Source organism: Ambystoma mexicanum, chromosome 11, assembly GCF_040938575.1.
Source record: "Ambystoma mexicanum isolate Mex_15411 chromosome 11, UKY_AmexF1_1, whole genome shotgun sequence".
NCBI classification, from domain to species: domain Eukaryota; kingdom Metazoa; phylum Chordata; class Amphibia; order Caudata; family Ambystomatidae; genus Ambystoma; species Ambystoma mexicanum.
The window spans coordinates 990300593-990325007 of NC_090934.1; the positions used below are offsets into that span (position 1 = coordinate 990300593).

The following is a 24415-nucleotide window of genomic DNA, read 5'->3' on the forward strand; positions in this document are numbered from 1 at the left end:
GCTTGCAACCTTCTATTTTGCAATATAATGTTGCTACTTCAATCTCTCTAGAGCACACACCAGTCTCTCATGTCGCTCGCTAACCCACTGGCTGTGTGCATTTCTTTCTTGTCTTTTAAATTCTTTCAATTTACAAATCAAGGTTAGTACCACAGGCTTGGCCTCCCTGCCCAACTCTGCCATTCACCCGGGTGGGTCGCTGGCGACCTTGAAACACAATGCAGCCTTCTTGTTTGGGATTCGGCCTTCTTCACGTGTCTTTCGCTGCCTTTCCGAGGCAACGACCTCCTGCAGGTAACTCCTGGGGTACTCTACCCGTGGCTCTCATCCCTCATTCCATTGCTCTGCTCCAGTAGGTTCTTCTTCACCCTGGAAGTTCTGAGTTTACTCGTGTTCCGCCTTGCTCAGAGTTTGTTCACCATAGGCTCTCTCACCCCAACTCCCCGAAGGCCCCTCACCCAGGTGATCTTCCTGCACTGGTCCACGCCCAGGAACTGAATCCAAAAGCAATGGCTGTGTCCTGGCCACCTGGATGGCACGTCCCCAAGGACTAGCGGGTGAGACACCCTTTGGTTTCTCACAACTCAAAGGAAAGGGGATGAACCCCTTGAGTCTTGTGGAACTTTTGTTTGCTTTTCTACACCGTTTTGGAACTTTTGGTTTCGAACTACAAAGTTGGGCCGCAGATTGGCAGCCAGAGAGACATTTCTCTTTTCACCTTATGTCGAGTTTAGCTGGTGAGGGATAGGTTAGGATTTGGACGCAGGACGGAGAACTTTACTTTGGACATTCTGTCACAGACCGTTTCATTAGCTAGTTTTGTTGAGGCAGGGAAAACCCTCTTAGAAGTAGGCGTAGTTAGGATTTCCTCTAGCCCTCCCTTGTTTTTGTTATTAATAAAAGTATTTGTCAATCAACATGCCACCCTTGTGTTCGACTCTTACTCCCACACCCTCACACGCTGTAAAAAACAAAGACATGCTTCACATTATGGTGCTTTCCCAGATTATTTAAAAGTTTTTATTGATGATAATATGTTACTCTCTGAATCAGTTTTCTCAGCCCAGAACCCAAACAAGGGAAAATGAACAGCTTGAGGACCTCTGCTGTAACATATGGTTGTTTTTTCGTAAAGAGAATTTTCACTGCTCTGGTTCATGCACTGGAAAGGTGAATGCTTACCCTGTTGGGGCAAATACATGGACACGACTCACAGGAGGTTATATTGCGGCTCCTTCTAAAGAGATGATGGCTGCCGCTAGAAACTGGCAGGAGAAACAATCATCATTTGGCACGACTGAAGCCATCTTTGGTGGCATAAAAGTATTGGTTCTACTTGATTTCATCCCCAAAAATTACAAAGTGGTAAGTTACTTTGTGGTAATTTTCATTGTAAGACTTTTTAATTGTGGACTTTTTAATACCCATTTCCTTCCCCCGCACCCTTTACACCCCCACCACTCCCTGCCCCTTTAAAATATCTACTTCCCCCACAAATGAAACCTTCCACCAACTCCACTTTGTAATGTTTTGAAGAGGAAACAGTACACGCAATGTAACTGCCTTTACATTCTCAGCAAACCATTACCATCCCAGAAATCTACATGCCTAGTCCTGACACCAAATCATTTCCTTTCAGCAACAAGAAAAAACACTCACAGGCACATCCTGGAACACAGTGTTGGTGATGTTGTTTTTCGGGCAACTCTGCCAAGAATTGTTCAGACGAAAGCCAATGGCACTGGTGTGCCGCCCAACAAGGGACACAAACTTTCGAAAGGTGCAGTTTTGGATATTGATTGGTCCATCGTAGATCTGCATCCCTCGAATTGGAAAATTCCTGCAACCAATATTAAAATATGAGTTGGTGGGAGAGTGTTTTAGTTACGATAAAAATAAATTATCCTTAAAAGGAGATATTGGAAGGAAATATATAAAAAGAAAAAAAACACTGTATTGTCCTCTGGACTAACAGGGTTAACAAAGGTGTAAAGGATGAGATATGGTCTATGGAAAACTGCTATAACAAAACATTGGGCCTCATTACAATCTTGGCAGAATGGGTTAACGGGTGCCGCTAATGGATGCGGACCCATTAAACCCATTCCGCAAGATTACGAGGATCCCTTGCGGGACCCGGTAAGGACGCCTGGTAAAACCAGCCATCTGCGAGGGGACCAGGGAGCTAACAGCGTGCCGGTCGCAATTGGCCCGTTGTTAGCTCCCGCTCACATTCCCATTGAGCCGTATGGGGGCTCAAATGGGAATGTGGAAGGTCCGGGCCCGGGTTTCCTGAGGGAACCCGGACCCGGACCTGGTTTTGGTCCGGGTCCGCCAAAGCCGTAATGAGGCCCATTGATTTGGGACCCTCTGTAAAATAGAAGAGTGCTTAATAATAAGAAAACTAGGAACTCACTCAAATCATGATGTTAGTGTTATGGCCCAATCTGAAGGTGTATTTGTTTATCAAGTAAATGAACATGCATCACAAATACCAGACAAAAAAGAAATCAAGAACCCAGTCTCCATGTCACTGTCCTCAACAAAACCATATAATTCGCTGTAATTATCATCTCCATCTGTCTCTGCATTATTGGCATTGACATGCAATGTCATAGACATGCAAACAGTGCTAGCAACCAAGGCTTTCTTGAGCTCTTGTCAATGGAAGATGAACATGCATGGCCAACACTAGGATCTCACATAGGTGGAGGATCTTAGAACAACCCGATCTTACATTTCTTTCTGAATGTGATACCTTGTTATTCAGTCGAGTGCTGTGATGACAGATTGCTACCGGAGGCCAGCCCCACCACCAAAACAAATTAGGCCCAGGAGAGGACCTCCAGATTCCAGCAGACAGTAAAGTGACTTGTACACTGTGCCTAGTGATGTGGGGACACACATCGCTTTCTTTAGCTACGGTGGAAGTCCTCCATGTAGGATCATGCATCGAATAGTCAAGAGTTTTAATTGTTTCGAGTTGCACTGTATGGTTTTTCGGGGTGAGGAGGCTCGGAGGAAAGCTACCAGCAAAACTCTTTGGTATCCTATTATTGGTTGAGTAACATTAATAGGATGCGCCTCTGGCAAGACAGGCTGGTGCAATCAGATGAGAATTATTTAGTAGTTGCGGTTATCAACCACTTATTTGATCTGACGCTCAATGCTGAATGATAAGATGAGGTGGGAGCTTGGTTTTTTCCACCTTCAGTTGATTTGTAAAGTGTGCGTGTCAGTGCCCACATGCATGAAGTGAATGGATGAAATGCACTGATTTGAGCAGTAAAACAAGGCAATGCCTTGGATTGATAGTCTTGCCGTTGACTTGTTTCCTCCGAATGATCGCTTAACACTTCTAAATCCTACTGTAAATGTGCTTAAAATTGCTGTGAAAGATCCAGTGCAGTCTCCTAACATAAAGCATGGAATCAACAGCATAAGCAAAAGGCGCCATAACAAAGTCTATCAGGATATCATGAAATGGTTATTGTGGAAATGTTAACGATTACAGTGTTCACCCCTGAGTTATTTCAGATTAGTAGATGGAATTCATGATTAACCTCCTCTAGGCCAATCAGAATGCTCGGAATGCATTTGATAACTACGCCTTTATCACAGTACAATATTATAGACATATACCATTGAACAATCAGGCAAAGGATTATGCATTGTCTAAAAACACACTGTTTTTTTAAATTAACCCCTTTAATGGGGTTTTAGACACATCATAGATATATATCTATAATATTGTACTGTAATAAAGAAGTTTGAGAAACACAGTGGTTGGGCAATGCAATCCACAGTGCTGGTGAAGTGAATGCCATTTTTAAACATTTGTATTTTTGTATTGAGGACAATGAATACACATGATTTGATATTGTTAATATGAGTAGGAACTCCTCTATCTGATAGAATGGGTCACTATACTCGAGGCCTATTTCTTCATAGCACAGCATTTTGAGTCCGGGGAAAGGGTTGTGCCCGTTCAGTGTTCACAGCCCGTGAGATCCTGGGATTCCCTATAGTGTTTATAGATTCGATGACTATGGCCGTTGAATGAATTCGAAACATTTTGACTTCAAAAGCAGGCAGGGAAACAGCAGAAGAGTCAGCAATACAATCTCCCAGTAATTTCCATAAGACACTCCCCTTCAGAGTATCTTTTTTACACTGAATCTTCAATGTGACAGGCAACATTCAATTGAATACATCAAAGTGAACGCAAAAAATAGCAAACAAATTTAAAAATTGCTTTCACTTTTGCTTGGCAAAACCGTTTACTTCGACACCCAATGCATACTCATGTTAGAATTGTTAAGAGTTCAAGCAAACTTACAAATAAAATGCTTACCTTATAAAGACAAACTTGTTATATAAATACTACAAAATAAAACCACGTAAAATGTCTTAACCCTTTTTGTCCATTTACTTTACTCAGTATTAAACAAATGTTTTTACTTCACCACAACTCCAACACCTATATTGCTATTACCACCATGTTCTAATTGGCTTATAGACCTCTGGAGTGGTCGATATCGCGTGGGATAACAACCATTCCCTTCCCTATAACGTGAAGATGGGTTATTATCCCACAACATTGACCCCTCTCTTATTCTATACGGCTATCGTAACAGGATTGGGAAGATTCCTTTCCTGATTATTTCTTGGGTGCCACATGTAGGCCGCTCCATGGCGGTCGGGATGGTACAGAATGAGGAGAAGAATGAGTACTAAGCGGACAGGCAATTACACATAAGAGATACTCTAATTCTTATGGTTTTCTTATTACAGTCACTCTTAAGGCTTTTTAGCTCATAGAACCTTAGAGGAAAAGTATGATTCCCCGTTCCTTTCGGAGCCTGAAGTGGCTTTGTTGTAGGCACAATGAAGTGCTAAGATTGTTCCTTCCTTCTTAGCTTCAAGTTCTCGTGGCTTTGCCCCGAAGCGCACTCATTGAAGGTATTTTTTCTGTCAACTGCTGCTGTCCTTAGGTTCAGAGTTAGTCTGCAATTTTGTGCAAGTATGCTTGGATGTTTGGGACTTTAGAACCAGTTGGCCTTATGAGTCAATGGCATCCTCGTGAAAGACAACCTTCGCTTTCTGGAAAGTGAGTGCAAGCAACAAAGACTGGGCGTTGTGTTGCCTGTTTATTTGAAGTCTAGGCTAGGACTAGCTGTCACATCAGTTCTGCAATAGTTGAAGGTGTTTCAGTATTTTCTTGATGAGGCTTATTTACATGGTGTTACTTTAGGCGAGGTGGGACAGCGCAAACAGGTGTGTACCAGTTCGACCTTGTATTTAAACATTAGCATTGGAACAATTTCACTCAGCGTGAGAATTTGACTTTTGCACTATTCGTTGCAGCATTCATTTGTTTGGTGGATAATAGCCAATTGTGGAACATAACCATCTGGTGTCTGATTGTATGTACAGGTATCAGGCCATTTTAGTAGCCCTTCTGATTTTAGTTGTGAAAACATTATGTGTAAGGTGGTAAATTCGACTTATTGAAAAGCTGTTGACCTACATTGAGGGACCTATGTTGAGGGTCCAGGGGAGGTGTTAGGTATTCTTGACTGATTAGGAACAGACGGTCGATCTGGGGACCTTCAGACCCATGCACTCCCAAGCAGAATGTGGTGTCCCCCAGGGATTTCCATTGTCCCTGCTGCTGTTCAACCCTTACCTAAGACTGCTCATCGACATACTCTGAGAATGCCCTCTCTGCTATGATTTCTATGCAGATTTGTTTTCAGACTGGTGAGCCTAATGAGTGACTTACCATAGAGTCGTAATGGTTTCATTTGCACTAAATGAGGTTAAGAATTAAGTTGTCCTGTTAGGACCTTGAAATCTTTTTGCCAAGTCAAGAATTTAACAAGCAATATAATTAAGGAGAGTAGAGCAATACATAAGGAATTCCCTCACAGTTAAAGGATAATATAATAAATATTGAGCCAAAATATAAACATAGAGCCCTACACCAATACAAATTGTCCTATTAAAATAATGGCCCACTTTTCCACTATAAATGGTACTTCTGACATTTCAGTGATACTGCATGGGATAGGATGCAGCTGGGGATTCATCCAAAAGATTATTAAGTCTCAATGTGAGGTACAAGAAGGGTAACAACGTGGTTAGAAAGTAGTTTAGGCAAAAGGATGAAGCAGGACATCTTCCCACCTCCTATCTGCTCTCCACTCCTCCTCTCTCCGCCTGGATGCAATTGCACCAGTGAGGATTTCTGGAAGATCGGGTGCATTGAAGGCCTGAAACCTGCCTCTCAGATGGCTTCTATGAAAAGCCCCTATGCCATTCATACGAGTTCACTTGGATGTTGGACAAAAAGGAGAGGGGTCTGGATAGCCTCCCTTGCTTGCTAATGTCCTCTATTGCACAAAGTCAGATCCTCTCATAGCACTGCAGATAAATATCTACTATGTAGATTACAAACAGAGTAGGGGTGTGGTAAGTATTGAGTAAAACGTGGAGGGACATACTGGCCTCTTGGGAGCGTCCTTCCACGATGGTTGATGCCTCCTGGGCCCCACACAGAGTTATCCATGGTCTCTGTTCCTATATTGTTGCTCTCGCCAACAAAAAGGCTGTTCTTAACTTCTTGTTTCGAGCCGTCATCATCTGGGAAGGTTCCGCCGCTAGAGGATACAAAAATTAAATTCCATCACAAATAGGTACAGTTGCTTCTCCACCCAGCAGCATGTCGTGCTCACCGACAAAACCTCATCAGAACATTTCATGTGAAAACTGCCATCCCCTTGCTTTCCAGCAGCTCATCAGAGTGGTCCGCCCATTTTGTTGGAGGGCATTTGGTGCAGTTCCAGTTTCCACAAAACACTTCCCAACTCTTGCTTTTATTTCTTTTGTCTGTGGCTCCAGGGGTATGCAGGTGAGTGGGTGGATGGGTCCAGGGGGCAACCGATGTATCTGTATAGAGGGTTGTGGCACTTGCCCATAAATAGGGGTGGAAGAGGGATCGTACAGCAGGAAGCTGTGGGTCAGGGGCTGCTGATTGCATCAAGTATAGAGTTGAAGGGCAGAAGGAGGAAATAGGCCAAAATGGGGCTAGGGAAATGGGCAGAATTTGCGGGGCTGTCCCCTATAGACAATGGGAAAGTGTTTGGGGGGTGCACACAAGAAGGGGGTCTCCCCCTCATTACATTTCAGGTAGCTCGGCTGGGGGCCAGGGGCAATTGGATCCACCACAACTGAGAACGCATGCTGAAAGAGCACTTCTGCAAAGGTGTGATAGGAGCAGGGCGTGCATCAAAAATGGCATGTGTCAGAACAACATGGAACTTATCATAATATAGTCACCTTCCATCTCCCCATATCCTTTCTGGTAAGCTGACTCTCCACCCCACTTGGACACAAGACAATCTGTTGTCCTCTTGACAGAAGGAGGCAAAGGGTACCCAGGAAATGGAAGGTAAGAAAGGTTAAATTATGCAGAGAACTCCCAGAAGTGAACTCCCAGAAGAGACCACCATCAGCTAAGAGGGATCCTACAACCTCAAACCACTACGGTCATCATAAAGTTACTATCAGGCCACATGCATTCCAGGTAATTGTTTACAGAAGAGCGAGAAGTCTAAGCACTGTAAGGGTGCAGAAGGAGAAGACTGACACACAGGTGGCATTGTGGTTGATATAAACCTTTATTAGTAATGAAAATAAAGAGGAAACCTACCTTTCCCTAACTCTAAGGGGTTTCCCTGCTGCACCTAAAATACTAAGGTTTTGGTCAGGATGTTTGTGTAAATCAATATTCCAACGTCCTGTGTCAAAAAGCCTACTCCTGTCCCACAGCCCTAAAACTAAACTAATGAATGTGCCGATGTTCTTGGCCCAGGTGAATGACTCCTTTCCCCTGAATGAGGTAGCAGAGTTCTGGTTGCAAGTTGTTTACCAGGGGGAATGACTCCCTTAACCTGATTTCAGAACTTTACAGAAGAAAAGTATTTCAGATCCTTCAAACCCCTGTTTCAGACAGAAAGTTCACTACTGCATTATCCCTGGGGGAGTGACTGCCTTCCCCTGGAACACTGGGTTAATCCTCCTTGTGAGTTTCAGCCGCCAGGAGAATGACTCCCTTCTCCTGGGCTCTCTTGGCTTTGATTTTCCAGTTCACATCACCAGGGGGAATGACTCCCTTCCCCTGGACTTGCTCAGTCTATGTTTCACAGTTCACAGCACCACGGGAAATATAGCCCTTCCCCTGGCCTTTCTAAGACTTAGTTTTCCAGTTCACAACATCAGGAGGAATGTCTCCCTTCCACTGGCCTTTCTCAGACTTAGTTTTACAGTTCACAACACTAGAGGGTATGTCTCCCTTGACCTGCCCTTTCTTATTCTTGGTTTCACAATTCACAACACCAGGGGGATTGTCTCCCTTCCCCTGGCCTTTTTCAGCCTTAGTTTTCGCAGGCCTGATTCGCTCTCCTGCCAGGTACTGCCACAAAGACGATTACTTGTTGAGATATTCTTCTGTACATGGGTATCCCAAGCCCTTGGTTCTTCCATTCTTGCACTCGCTCCATAGACCCTACCAGCCATACCAACCATCTGTGTACCTTTCTGGTCTCTGCCGGTGTTGTTTGGTCGTTTGCTGGGTCTCCCGACCTCTACTTTGGGTCTCTCATCACTTTTCTGGTTCCTGTGTCTGCTGGTGTGACTCCACAGCACTTGCTTCCTCGCAGGTTTTCTGCCTTTTCTTGTCCACAGAATCCAGGTGCTCTGCTTGCCTGAACCCCTGCATTCCAGACAGTCCACCCACATTGGACCGGGTAGAGACCCCTGAGCCTCCTTGCTCATGTCCCAGTCAGCAGCATTCCCTGCTTTCCACACCAGATGATCCTCCCGCTTGTGCTTCCTCATCGGAGGGCCTGACCAAATGGTTAGTCCTCCCTCTCACTTTACGTTCAATGAACAATGACATCTAGAATGCTCATTCAAGTTGTTAGGAGGACTCTTCATTGTTACGCACATCCTCCTCGACTCAGTACCTGTGAAGAAGATCTTCATTAAGTCATCCTTACTCTTACTCATTTCAATAACTGTAGGGTATTCAGTCATACATACATACATGGAAGTGTGTGGTATGATAGTGAGGGATGATACGGTGGGCCTCTTGGACTGCGGAGAGGTAAGGAAAGTGGATGGAGGGTGAGGGGTGATGTACCACATTCTCCCTAGATGGTCGTCCTTGTCCCTAGAGGGGGAGTCTCTCCTCATGAGATCCTCCTGCTGAGTACCACCCCTAGGGGGACTATCGGGTAGCAGCCTCACCTTCCTGGCCTCGATGGAAGGGGCTCCCCCTCGGGGAGAAGTGACGACATCTAAGGATTCGTCACAGCACACATTCCTATTACAGTGTCCGTAGTTCCACTGAGAACTCTTACAAACACACAAAGACCCACTATATGAGGTGATGCCCATGTGGCCCACACAGTCCCCTGTATATTTACACTTTTATAACACACACCTGCCTGTGCAGTGTGGAATGTATGTACGCCTCTCATATGCATTTCCTCACTGCTAAAATACACGTTGTGCATTCATATTCTGCTATGCTATGATGCTATGTTATTCATTTGGCCAATAGGATTTTCCCCATAATAGTCTGGATGAGCAAGGGTATTTAAATAATTTTAAATTAGAGTGTTTGGTGCCAGACCTTTGCTACTCCTACACCCTTTTCAAAACATGATGCGGGATTACACCGTGTGTCGCATACAAAAGAAACCTCTTGCAAAATAAGATAAACCTTTAAAAGGGAACTTAAAAGCCATTTGTAAGTCCTTTTTTATTTTTAAATTAAACAGAAAAATGTACATCCATATATGTTTATACACATGTAACCATCTGGTGTTCAAAGAATTACACATTGATCTTTTACTATTTCAATTCACATCACACACACACTCTTTCATAATGTAGTGCAACCAGGTACGTGGCACTTTTGCTGTTTATTACAACTTTTGAGTCCTTATTTTTACAGTTTTTTTAAGCAAACTAACAATAGTATTCTGTTTTGCATAGAAAGCATCTTTTCTGAACATTATGCTTAATTTTTTTTAATAGATCATCACACTGAAATGTTGTAACCGTTTGGCACATTGGCCCGGTCTACCGCAGGGTTTATAATTCTTTTATGATCTTTATCTTTCCTCTTTTATAATCTTTATCTTTCCTCATTTATAATTCTTTATCTTTCCATCCATAAAGTATGTGTTATAACATGAAGTAACTTTGTACTCATAGGTTCATAGCCATGATATTTTTTGTGTACATTGATGAGACTTCTTATTCTTGCCACAAACAGCATGTATTTCCATCCCGCCGCGTAAATTACTTTTGAGTTTTCATGCTCTTTGTTGTTTTTATTCCATGTTTATTTCTCGTGACCATACTGCCTGGAGGAAGAAGTATTTTTCACTGTATTGTGGACCAAAATCAACATTGACAGTTAAATATTTAGAACAAATTCTCTGCAATATATAATGAGAAAAGGCATGGAGTAAAGAAAACCAAGGACTTGAAAACTAAAAAGTAATTTACAAGGCGGAATGGAAATAAATGCTGTTTGGAAACAATAAGAAAGCTCACCAATGTGCAAATGATATATTAGCTAAGAATTTATGAGACCAAAGTTAGATACCAACATTTTACTGTTCACTTTAGGGGCCTCAACAAATTCCACTAAAAGAATTCCAGCGGAAAATATTAAACTACTCTCTGAATGATATAACGCATGAAGTCATGGATAGAAAGATAAAGAATTATAAATAACTATACTCTGAGGAACACTGGGCCAAAGTACCAGATGGTCAAAACATTTCAGTGTGAAGAGCTAATAAAAACAATCAACCATAAGGGTCCAAAAAGATGCCTGCTATGCAAAAGAGAAGACAATTGTTGTTAGAACTGTGTTTGCAAATTGCTTTTCCTAAGTTTCATATTAAAGGTCACTTTTTTGTATAGTGTTTCTAATGTTTGTGATATACAGTGTGATTACTGAAAAGGTATTAACAAAAGGCATACAATGAGCACAAGTTGGGATCAAACATCGTAATGAAAAAGATGCTGTTATGCTTAGCGTTTATGCTATGTTCGGCAATGATATTAAGCCGTGTTTCTTGGTCCTGTGCCATATGAATAAATGGTGTTGTCATGGTGTAAATTACATGCCGGTTTTCAATATATATATATATATATATATATACACATACAGCATACTGAATTAATTTCCTACCTATCATCATCCCACTGCTACAGCCAGTGCCACTTGCACAGTTAGATGCGATTTCAAGCGGCTTTGTGCATATGACATCGATGTGCAGCGTCACTTAATGACTGAGTGATAGATGCCCCTTTGCTGCTCTTCGCACACAACTTGAATATAGGTGAACCAGGGCCCATCCCAATCTGACACAGCAATCATCCAGTTTGCTTATGTAAAACTTGTCCTGTAGTAGTGGTTTTTCATTTACATTGCACTTTTATCCCATTCGTATGGCCTCAAAGCGCTTTTGGGGTGAACGCCCTTGGGGGGCCTAGGTTCAAGGTGTGGGAAAATTGTCAGAAAGATTAGAAGGCATGTGTGCACTTGCCCAAAATAGGGAGTTGGGTGGGATGGTCATTCCGCAGTAAGCTACCCATGATGGTCAGGGATGTGGATGAGTGCTGAGAGGCGGTCAGGAGAGTGCACAGCCAGACCAGATTTTTTTTGTCATAGGACGTAGCTGCATTCTGATGGCAGAGATGTTGTGCCTTGTGTTTTAGTCTGGTATATGGAGGTGAATGTGTGCAGGTGGGTTGCTGTGCCTGCAGCTGGTGTCCACCGAAGTGGGACGTAGCTACTGTAAGAAATTCTTAGATATTGTCACTTCTCCCAGAGAGGGAGCCCCTTCCCATGAGGCCAGGGAGGTGATAGTCCTCCCTGGGGTGGTACTCAGTGGGAGGATCTCATGGGGAGAGACTCCTCCTAAAGTGAAATGGAAGACCATCAAGGGAGAACATGGTACAACACCTCTTACCCTCCATCCACCCACTTCCTTTACCTCCCCTCAGTCTATGAGGTCTACCTTACCATCCCTCACTTCCATACAACACACTCTGATGCATATATGTGAGACTGAACACACTACAGTTACTGAGACGAGGAAGACTAGGGAGGATGTAATGAAGATCTCCTTGACAGCTACTGAGACCATGAGGCGGTGCAAAACAATGAAGAGTCCTCCTAAGAACTTGAATTAGGAATGACTTACCTTTTTGTCAGACCCTCCCAGAAGGATCCGCAAGTCTGGAGGACGTCAAGCGTGGAAGAGGGAGGCTGCTTCTGACCGGGATGCGTGTGAAGGAGCAGAAGTGTCCCTATCTGTGCCGCCATGCTTAGACAGAAAAAAGGAACTGGAAGAGCAGAGGTCCAGGTGGGAGCAGTCACCGGGCCGTGTGGTAAGACACGCAACCCACCCAGAGAGAAGCACTGCAGAGCCACTGCAGACACTGCAGAAGCCGAACAAAACATCGGAGAAGCACGCGACCGAATCAGAAGAACCGGCAGAATCCCAGAAGGTACATGGGCTATAGGGATTGAGAAATGGGGCAAGAGAAACCGCAAACACAGGGTCTGGGACCCAGATATACCGAAGGGGAATATATTAAGCAATCGGCCATAGGGTAGTACCTGGAAGGAGAGTGAACCATGTATATTAGGAACAAAATATAGAGGAGAAAACAGGTTTGGGGACCTGCAACTTCAGGAGGAGATCCTCACTAGCCATCTTTTTTGTGGCAGTACCTGGCAGGCGAGTGAACCAGGTTTGTCCAGATGAAGCCCTAAAGAAACCTGGGTCTGGGACCCGCACCAACAACTTTATATATGAGAAAGTCCAGGGTAAGGGAGACATTCCCCTGATTGTGAACTGTGATATGAAGCCTGAGAAAGGCATGGGGAAGTGAAACATTCCCCCTGGCATTGTGAACTGCAAAAGTAAAGCCAAGAAAGGCCAGGGGAAGGGAGCCATTCCCCCTGGTGTTGTGAACTGTGAAACTAAAGCCAAGAAAAGCCAGGGGAAGGGAGTCATTCCCCCTGGTGTTTTGAACGGTGAAAGTAAAATACAAGAGACTATGAGAACAAAGCCAAGGAAGACCAGGGAAAGGGAGTCATTCCCCCTGGTGTTTTGAACGGTGAAAGTAAAAGCCAAGAGACTGTGAGAACAAAGCCAAGGAAGACCAGGGAAAGGGAGTCATTCCGCTGGCAATGTGAAATCGTGAAACCAAGTACAAAGAGAGTCCAGGGGAAGGGAGTCATTTTCCCTGGCTTTGTGTGGGGAGGAACACAGAGCTAGACACCAGGAGAATGGAGTAATTCTCCTGGTAATTGAGTATACAAGAATGGTCAAACCAGTGATCCAGGGGAAGGGAGTCATTCCCCCTCAAGGGTAGAAACAATGAACTTTTGATGCAAAGCCAGCAATACTTTGTTTCGAAGTATTAAAGTCAGGGGAAGGGAGTCATTACCCCTGGTGAGAGACATGCAAACAGAACTGTGCCATCCCTTCCAGGAGGAGGGGATCATTCTCCTCGACCAAGAAAATTGGTACAACTTGAGTTTAGTTATAAGATAGGGACGTTTGACACAGGACAGTGGAGTCTTTTAAGTTGCAACGACATCCTGACATATCAATGAGAACTTTTAGTTGAGGCAGGGAAACCCCTCAAAGATATAGGGAAAGGTAGCTTTTCTCTTTAGTTTGATCTTAAATAAAAGTCTATAGCAATCACTATGCCACCTGTGTCAGTCCCCTCCTTCGGCACTATTACACTACGTACCTTGAGCCTCAGTTGGAGCTTTGCTCTTGATTTAGGTGTTTAATTGGATCGTCCAGTCTGCTCCAAAATGTTACTTTACCTTGCTCTGGAAAATATACTGGGGAGGCATTGACAGTGTTGAGGTGTACGTGACATGAAGTTAAGCGTGACATGGGGAAAGTTTGTCAGGTTGCTGGAGGGAATAACAGGGTTTTCAGGGCCTTCCTTTAGGAGATGTAGTCCCCATTACAGCAGATGCTGTGTGGAAGGGAGTTCCAGAGGGTGGGAGCATGGACAGAGAAGGATCCTCCAACTCTGGTGGAATTGAAAGGGGGGGGTCACAAGGAGGCGTGCACAGCCGGATCTAAGGTTTCTGATGGGTTAGTAGCGTGTAATCTTGTGTTAGAGGAATTCAGGGCCTGTTTTATGGATGGTGCGGTGTGCAATGCACATGCCCTTGAAAGTAGTCAGCGGATAGGAAGCCAGTGGAGCCCTCCAAGGGCAGGGGGGTGATGTGTTCTCTGGGTGAGAGGGCAAGGAGGAGCCTGGCGGCAGGGTTTTAGATCTGCTGGATCTTTCAGAGCTGATAGGTGGGTGTGCTCAGAAAGAGGGAATTGGCATAGTGTAAGCGGGAGAGGATGCTAGCCAACATTGCGGAGACTCTGTGAGGGTAGGCAAGATAAGGGAAGATTCATCTGAGGATGCGAAGTCGATCACATGACATGTGCTGGATATGGTGTTGATATGGTGAGAGAGTGTTAGATCTGAGTGCATTCATGGTTTTTTACTGAGTTTGATGCTGTGGGCGGGAGTCCGAGGGAAGGTGGCCAGTAGGTGGGTGGGTTGGGGAAAGAGTGAGGTTTTACCAGAGATCAGGATTTTGGTTTTACCAGGATTGAGGAGGAGGTGGTTACCCGTCATCCAGTGGTCGATTTCAGAGAGGCAAGAGGCGAGGTAAAGATGGGAGGAGGCCAGGGTCTTGTAATCTTGAAAATGATCTGAGTGTCATCAGCATAGTTGTAGCAGGTTAGGTCATGAGAGCGGATGAGTGCCAGGAGGGGATTTAGGTAGAGATTGAAGAAGAGGGGGACAGGGAGACCCCCTGCAGGACACCTGTGGAGACAGGGCAGGGGGAAGTAGAAAGGAGGGAGGAGCATGACTTGTGAGCGGTTGGAGAGGAAGGAAGAGATCCATATTAGAGTGGTATCCCTGATGTCTATAGAGTGGTGTCTGTCCCTGAAGATGGAGTGGTCGAGAGTGCCAAAGGCAGCTGAGAGGTCGAGGAGGATGAGTGCAGCACATCCTTCTGAGTCTAACGTTCCTTTCATGTTGTCCCAGATGGGGACGAGGGAAGTTTCCGTTCCTCAGAGTGGTTGAAATGCAGACTGGGACAGGGTCGAGTAGGCTGTTGGATTCTGTGTAGAGGCAAAGCTGGGTGTGCCATGCAATACAAGAGTTTGACAATGAGGCAGGTGTTTGAGATTAGGCGGTAGCTGGACGGAAGCAGGAGGGCGAGAGTGGGCTTTTTAAGTAGGGGCTTCATGTGACAGGTTTTAAAAACTGCAGGAAAGATGCCCGATATCAGTGAACGGTTAATTAGGGATCTTGCAACGCTGCCTGCACAGGTTGAGGATAGAATGTTCTTAAGGAGTGAGGGGGCAGGGGTCTCTAGGGGATCCAGAGGCGTGACTTTGGGATAGTAGTTTCAGGAATTCAGGATGGGAAAAGGCAGTGAAGCAAGAGAGGACAGGGTGTGTGGGAAGTGGTGGGAGGATTCAGGAGAGGGAGATGGCGAGGGAGAATGAATTATGATACTTTGGTGATGATGGAACAGTGTCTTCAGGGCATCGCAGAGGGCTTGAGAGTGAGCCGGGTGGAACAGCTTGGAGTCTTGAATTCTGCAATGATCCTGTGGAGTTCACTGCTAGGGTTATGACAGTTGACTATTTGGTTTTCATAGAAGTATCTACTGGCTTTCTTAATTTCGGTCCTTAGACCCTGATCTGACTGGCACAAGTGGCTCTGTTCTGGGGTGTAGGGTAGGCCTGCCATGCACGTTTCAGACGGTGCTTGTGTTTTTTGAAAGATTTGAGGGAGGACCTGAACCACTTGGGATTAGTGCCTGATTTCGGGAAAGCAGATCTTGTTGGGGTGAGAGGGATGGGGGCATTAGAGAGCGAACAGTTGAAAAGGTTGATAGAGGGTGGTCCTTCTTGGAGAGAGAGGATTGGAAGGAAGCATCGAAGATCTGCCATGTCGGGTTTGATGATGACCCTGTTCCAAAGAGGTACAGGGGATGACAACATGGGGTTGGTGAGACGTGGGAATGGGAGGAGGTCATGAGAGAGAAAAAGAAGGCGGAGTGATCAGTCCAAATTAGTGAACAGGGAGGCAGAGTGAATTTCAAGTCGGTAGAGATGAATAAAGCATCAAGGGTGTGTCCTGCTATGTGAGTGGGGTTTTATATCAGTCGGGTCATGTTGAGGGCTTCCATGTTATCAATGAGTGGGTGGGTCATAGGGTTAGAGGGGACATCAAACCAGATGTTGAAGTTTCCTAACATGGTAAGGGATGGGTGCTGAACCAGGATGGCTGTTATGAGTCACTAAGTGAGTCTGCAAAGTTTCTATTGTAGCCAGGAGGTCTGCAAAGGAGAAGGAAACTGTTGCTAATGGAGGGAGTGAGTTGGAATTTCACTAGCAATGATTTGCAATCAGTGTTGCAGGGTTTTCTCTCAGAGTGTAAGACTGTGAGGAGTTATTTGTAGCTGATGGCTAATCCTCCAGCTCTGCTGCATCTATTGTGCATGATCAGGGAGTAGCCGGAGGGGAAAGCCTTGTGTGCAACGGGTTTGAAGTCGTGAGTGAACCAGGTTTCAGTAATGAAGAGGATTGTCTAGGTTTTCTCCTGAGATAAAGTCGAAGATGATGCGTTTGTTTTTGGCAATGGATCTGGCATTGATGAGGATGCAAGAGAGCAGGTAGGGTGCCTGAGGGTCGATTGGTCTTGGAGAATGGAGAGGATTGGGAGTAGAGGGGGAAGGGGGAGGGTGCAGGGGATGCAAAGGTCTAGGTGTACTTCGGCCTGGAGAGGGGGCACAATAGAAGCAGGTGTAATGTGCACACAGTGGAAAGTGGAAGTGTTGAGAGATGGTTGAGGTGTGGTGTTGTAGCCACAATAGTATCAGTGATTCAGGGCAGTTGTACTACCCAAATACAGATAAGATTTGGGCAGAATACCATTATTGTATACTAAAATCAGAGTTTTACTAGGCTAAATGCAAATGGAGTTGAACATCACTATACCTAGTGCAGAGGATTCACAGCTTTTGTTGTACCTAGAATGCAGCCAGATTCAAAACATGTGCAGTACCTAAAATGCAGCCAGGTTCAGAGCATGTGCAGTACCAAAAATCCAACCGGATTCAAAACATATGCAGCAACTAAAAGGCAGCCAGATTCAAAACATGTGCAGTACCTAAAATGTAGCCAGATTTAACACTTGGGCAGTACCTAAAATGCAACAGGATTCAAAACATGTGCAGCACCTAAAATGCAAATCCAAAAATATAAGGGGTGCCTGACTATAATACTTTGTGCCTCAGACCAAATACCATGCCTAATTGAAAGAGACCGTAGCTGATACCATTAAGGGAAATACTTGGTTCAATATCCAAGATTTAGATGAACCGATTGACCAAGGTGTGTTGATGCCAGCCAATGAGAGTTGATGTAACGTTGGTTACAAGGAGTTTGAGAAGTGATCAGATCGACGGGGCTTAATATCTCCATCTGGAACGGTAAAGCGAGCCTAATGCCGGATGTAGGCTTGTAGGATAGCCTAAAGGTCTCCAATAGTGATACGACATCCGAGTGTAAGGCGACTAAAGGCTTTTGCACTATAGAAGTGGGTCCATAATTATTGGGATACACGTATGAGTGCGATAAGAATTTGTCCACTATATCTGCTCTTCCACCATAACTAAAAGATGGAGGAGGTGTGGCTTCACTCTACAATGTGAAATGGGACCTACTGAGTTTCCTGTTTTTGTCCTGACGAAGGTTGCTTTACTGAATGGACACGACTTTTGAAGTCCTTTTATTTGACAGCCGAAACGCGTGTTGACCATTATATCTGTTGAAATAATTGTATACAGATCGAATCCCCTATGAATCCCCTATAAAAAGGCAGAGGGAATCCAATATTGTTTACATTGAATATTGTTTATGGTGACCAAGTGTAGTGGGTCATTTGTATATGTATTGAGTAAAATGCTGATAGAGAGAATGTGAATGAATGAATGAATGAATGGTAGGGATGAGTGTTGTGAGCCTAATATGAATCTACTGAATTTAATTTTTTGTGTTATATAATATGTGATTTATCTTTTTAAATTGAAGATTATTGGAATAATAAAAAGAAAAACGAATTTGGAATGAAACATTTATTGATATATGTCAAACGATAAATGAATGCTATCCGTCATCCTCTATCCATTGGTCCATTCTGTTTTTGTTTAGGCACCCAAAATGCAGCCAGATTCAAAATATGTGCAGTACCTAAAATGCAGCCAGATTTAAAACATGTGTAGTACCAAAAATTGAACCGGATTCAAAAAATGGGCAGCACCTAACATGCAGACAGATTAAAAACATGTGCAGTGCCAAACCAATTGTCTTTTTTAATCAAAGTACTGCTTGATTATGTAATTTAGTGCCGGACAACTTTGTTCTTCAACAGTAGATCTCCTTTTCCTCGGCGCTTGAGGCAATTTAGTTTGTCCGTGGCGCGTTATACATCCCCATCACAAGTTTCTCTGCTTGCGGCCATACTAAAGACAGTGGAGATCTTTACTAATGCTGCATAACATGAAATAACAATGCTCCATTAAGGCAAATGATTTAAAAGAGCGACCTACCTTGCCAAGGTTAAGCCAACACCATTGTCAGCAAATCTGCAAGAAAAGGAATTTATATTGAAAACTTTAATAACCATTTTTCAATGAAAAACACAATGTATTATTATGATCCAAAATGCAATTGGCAAAGCAAACATGTGATGGCAAGTGGTTATGTTTACGTTTATTTGTTGGTTACTTGTGGTGCCTAGGAACAAACAAGCTTTCAAACTCTTTCTCATAGGTTATTTAGCTGACCCACAGAAGGCAGTATTTTATCGGTTTAGACGACAGATGCAATGCTGCCTTGTCACAAGCCAACGGCTGCAGGAGCAGGAGCAGTCTACGCTGACCCCGAGATGCAGAGGAAAAGAGGTAAGCTCCAGGCATATTACCAGCTGCCTCAGAGCCCCCTCCATACTCACGGCTTTTAAAAGTTGCTCCCCGCTCCAAATTCCATTTAATACTATAGCATCTGCAGGCTATATTCTGCAAGCCTCTCCACCTCCATTACCTGCGTCTTCCAGGCACACACTGCACGTGTGTTTTATAATCTGTGTCAGAATCGGCTTTTTCGGCAATCAAAGATGGCCGCCGCGCTTTGTTGTCCATGCGCCTGACCCTGTCTGCATTTCCTGTCTGACTGTCCTCCGACCCATGCTGCTGCCGGATTGGTGTAAATTTCCTTCATTTTCTACCACCAATCACCGGCAGGCGAGAGCCGGCCAACAAGGTAAGGCCGAGAGAGAAGGCCATCCCCCTGACTGAGCTGACCGAGCGCAGCCAGGCGCAAGGCGCCATCCCCATGCCCAACATTTCTGCAATTCATCTGGCCTCTAATACCCTTCTTGCTATCCCGACCACCAACAATGCAAGGTAATCTACGCTACTTACACCACCTTTGATGTACTCTAGTGACTTTGTGACTTTGTGATACGGCGCTCTGCTTACCGTCTAAAGGGTCCACCCTCAGTTTGCTAACAACGTGATCATCTGCAGCACCCCTGCTTAACACGAGCCATATTGTCTATGCTTTCCTGCTATGCGCCCTTATTGCGCTTGCCTTTGTCTAATATGTGTGATTCCTGAGTTAATCTGCCCACATCCTGTATTATCCAAACTCGCTGCGCACATATTCTGATCTGCTCCACATGCTTGTTACATTGCTCTTCTGCCTGATAATACACGACGCACTATGCCTTTTTCATGTGCCACACTCTTGAATGATGCCTTGTGTATTCTGCACTGCTCCTTATTTGCCCACGATTGATGTATGTGTAATGTACTAGCACAAACTATTGATTCTCTCACTAGTGATTGGTACCCTTGCCATGTACGTGCTCTCTGCCTTGACCTATCTGAGACCCTTTTGGTCGCCTGCCATTGTACCCTGTGACCTATTTAGACACTATAGACGCTAGCTACTGAACCCTGTGACCTATCTGAGACCCTTTTGGTCGCCTGCCATTGTACCCTATGACCTATTTAGACACTATAGACGCTAGCTACTGCACCCTATGACCTATCTGAGACCCTTCCGGTCGCTTGCCATTGTACCCCGTGACCCATTTAGAAACTTTGGTCGCTTGCCCTGCTCGTGGTTAACTACTCTAAGTCATGCATTTTAGTTCATACAGCAAATTTTGAATCTAGGTGAACCTATCTGCACTCTGCACACTTAGATTATACGACTACTAAACACCAGACTACCAGAGGATAACCTGCGAACAAACACCGTTATGGCATCTCTCATGCCCGACACATCTATTGGCTACTTAGCCATACTCTCTACACTTTCTGCCTTAGCCTTTACGGCAACCCCTCACCACAATCTGCCTACAAGAAGGGAACCAACCAGAAAGATGTACACACAGTCACCACCTAAACAGCCTGCTCCCTTGACCCTGACCCAACTGAATGAGGCTTGTCCCATCGGACTAAGGAACTCTAGACTAGGCACTAGACTACCCAAACCACTAAGTGCACATCCCCTTTTAGCCACACTAAGAAGGAGCTCAAACACACCAGGCGCAACATGCACAAAAGGAAACCTAGCTGCAATCAAACCCCTTGCACCAAATCCTCTGAAAATTTGCCCAACAAGGTCCACACTAGCAATGACACCGAAATAACACAAAATCTCAACGGAGGTCTCATCAACGCTAGATCTCTAATAGCACACGCCTCGGAAATTGCTGACATCATCACCTGCAACCAACTTGACTTCCTAGCAGTTACCGAAACATGGCTACACAAAGCCGCTGGCCCTGCCCTTATGATAGCCATACCCCCAAACTTTACCATCTTCAGAAAAGACAGGGAAACTTCCAAAGGAGGAGGCATATCTCTTATCTGCAGAGCCAACCTCACCATCAAGGAAATAGAAAGCTTCACTATGCCGTCAGCTGAACTACTCTCCCTAAAACTAGAAATCTCCGTCTCACGTACTATCACAATACACCTTATCTACAGACCCCCTGGTCTACTAGGCACCTTTGAAGAAGACTTAACCACCCTATTAAACACTAATGCCAAACCGGGTACATAAATCATCCTATTAGGCGATTTTAACTTAGGCTACAAGGACCTAAAAGACTCCAATGCCTCCACCATAGCTAACACTATTGGGGAAGCAGGCCTCACTATTCGGAATAACGGCCCTACGCACTCTAATGGATGCACATTGGATTGGGTCCCAGATATCAATTGCGTTTCCCTCATAACAGCAATTGAACCTTGCATATGGACAGATCACTATCTGATTTCATTGACCATTTCAGACCTTCCCCAACCTAAATCTACCAAACCTCATGCTCCACCTGCCCTCACCCGCTGCAAAAAAATATAACACTCGCAAATCTTCTCCCCCTGATCCAACCTATCACTAATCACTCTAGCCAGATCTCTAACCCTAACAATCTAGTCGACCTGTACAATAACACCATCAACTCGGTGATTGACGCCATTGTGCCGCTGAAACTCACTAAATCTAAACCTATTGCCCATCTGAAAACCTGGTTAACTCCCACGCTAAAAGCCCTACGCAAAGAGAAATGACATGCAGAAGCCAGTTGGAGAAAAAACCCTTCTCCCCACAACAAAAACCTTCTCACTGCCCTTACTAACAGCTACAAAAAACAAATCATTCAGGCAAAAAAAGAGACCTTTAATGACAGAATCAATAAAGCAAACTCGAATACCAGGGAAATCGTTTCCATTCTGAGAGAATTAGAATCCCCAATTGCATCCATAGACTCTTGTACCAAAGACAAAGCCTGGTGCACTAACATTCAAAAAGCCCTATGCAACAAAATCACAATGTTACAAGACAAAATATTAGCCAAAATATCCGCCCTCCACAACTTTGCCCTCTCTACGCAAGAAACCATCCCCCAGGAACTTGGCGCCAACCAAACTAAACCCCCTAACCAATTTAGCTTTAGAGCCATCTCAACTGCGGAAAATAAGAACATCATCCTGTCCTTGAAACCGTCCCGATGCCTTGGTGACACCTGTCCAGCCCCAATTATTAAAGAGGCTGCACACGAACTAGCCCCCTTTGTCACATCATTTTTTTAACTCCTCATTTAAATCATGCTCTATGCCAACTAACCTTAAAGATGCCTGGATATTACGTCTCATAAAAAAAGTTAACCTGGACCCCAATGTCCCAACGAACTATAGGCCCATAAAAACTGTCCCGTTCCTTCTTAAAATCTTAGTTAAAGCTGCATATCTTCAGATCCAAGCTTTTCTGGAGATCAACATCAACAATCTACTACGGACAAGACAATCAGGATTTAGGCCAAGACATGGAATCAAAACGGCTCTCCTTGATCCTAAAAACCAACTAGACAAGCGCAAAGACAGAGGAGACATCTCTATTCTCCTACTCCTAGACCTATCAGCTGCCTTCGACCTGGTAGATCACAAGGTACTTTGCAATCACCTCAAATCGGCAGCCAACTTCTCTACAAAAGCCACGGCATGGATAAATTCATTCCTGGACCAGAGAACCATAAGAGTCTCCTCACCTTCATCAGCAGCGGATCCAGTCCCCATCACCTGTGGAGTCCCTCAAGGGTCATGTGTTTCCCCCACGTTATACAATATTTTTACAAAGCCTCTCTTTGATATATTCGACAAACTAGGGGTCTCATATACCAACTACGCCGATGATACCCAGATTCTTATCCCAATCCAGGGTGACTATGAAAAGGACACCAGACTGATAAATAAAATGCACCAAATCATCCAAACTTGGATGGCCACACATGGCCTATGTCTTAATGACGACAAGACTGAGCTCTTAATCATCGGGTCTACCAACAAACTGAATAAATTACCCAAGCTGTGCAATTCCATCATGATCGATGGCATCAAAATCAAGGTAGCCAAGGAAGTTAAAACCATAGAAATCTACTTAGACTCAGCTCTCACCATAAACCAGCAAGTATATGCTACAGCCTCAGCAACTAGTTACACCTGCAAACTTATCCACGCCTGCAAACCATACCTATCCACAGACAGCTGCACCACCATAGCGCGAGCCCTCATCCTCTCCAAATTAGGCTACTGTAATGCACTGTACCTAGGCACCAGTAAACATAACATCAACAAACTCCAAACCCTGCAGAACAGTGCCCTTAGAACAGCCCTAGGAATTCCCAAAGGGCAACACATATCTGCCCATAGAAGAGCCGTCAACTGGCTGGCCATCAATGACCGTATCAAATTTAAAACTCTGAACATTACACACAATTGTCTGAACAACAAAGCTCCTGCATACCTCACAGAAAAATTCACAAAGCACACTTCTGAACGTCCCATCAGAAAGGCCCTCTCAAACAACATCAAAGTCCCCAACTTTAAACTGAAAAGAACTGGTGGGTCCAGCTTCCCGATCCTAGCAGCGCAGCTCTGAAACTCCATCCCAGATGCACTTAGAGCCACCCCTGCCTTCCATGTGTTCAAAGCCAACGTTAAACTCTGGCTTAACACCAACGACTGCTAAATGCCCCAACTGTACCAAATACTCTGTATATTTTTTGTAAACACTTGTAGCTGTAACATATCTTTCATGTAAGTCATCCAACATTGTAACGTAAGAAATGTTTTGATATATGTAACATATCTCACATGTAAGTCGTCCGACATTGTAACATCAGAAACGCTTGATATATGATCCTGTAACATAAGAAATGTAACTTATTTATGTACCTGCAACCCAAGATTTATTTTCTGTAAGCGCCCAGTTGCTTAACGGCCAGGTGCGCTCTATAAATAAATAAACAATACAATACAATACAACAACGGAGGCTTAACAAGGTCTATTCAGTTTTCAGGCTTGTTTATCGACCACATTGAGTGAGTTTGATGGTAACCACCTGTATCCACGTGCATAAACCTTGGAATTGTAATCACAGCTATCTTGGATGTTGTAAGTCTTGAAAACTGGGTGCAATTTACTATTAAATGTGGATAAGCATCATAGGTTTAACTTGACTCTTACTGGAAGTGGACGCAAATGCGGATCTCGTAAGAGGATTGATGTACCTGCACAGTATCAGGTTATTTGGTGCAGTTACTTGTATAGCCTCTAAGAGTTCCCCGTGTCACTATATGCACAATATAGTGAATATCCTCTGTTTATTTATTTTGCTGTCTTGTGAAGCA

The 24415-nt window shown here is 44.3% G+C and overlaps 1 protein-coding gene across 1 annotated transcript in view; it reads right to left on the reverse strand.

Moving 5' to 3' along the window:
* The window catches only part of CEMIP (cell migration inducing hyaluronidase 1), an 867705-nt gene that overhangs the window by 98011 nt on the left and 745279 nt on the right, over positions 1-24415 (reverse strand). The window contains exons 19-21 of the mRNA XM_069624168.1: positions 18761-18796; positions 6507-6662; positions 1660-1840 (exon numbers count right to left, since the gene is read on the reverse strand). Of these exons, the coding sequence (XP_069480269.1) occupies positions 1660-1840; positions 6507-6662; positions 18761-18796 (373 nt within the window). The remainder of the gene's footprint in view (positions 1-1659; positions 1841-6506; positions 6663-18760; positions 18797-24415) is intronic.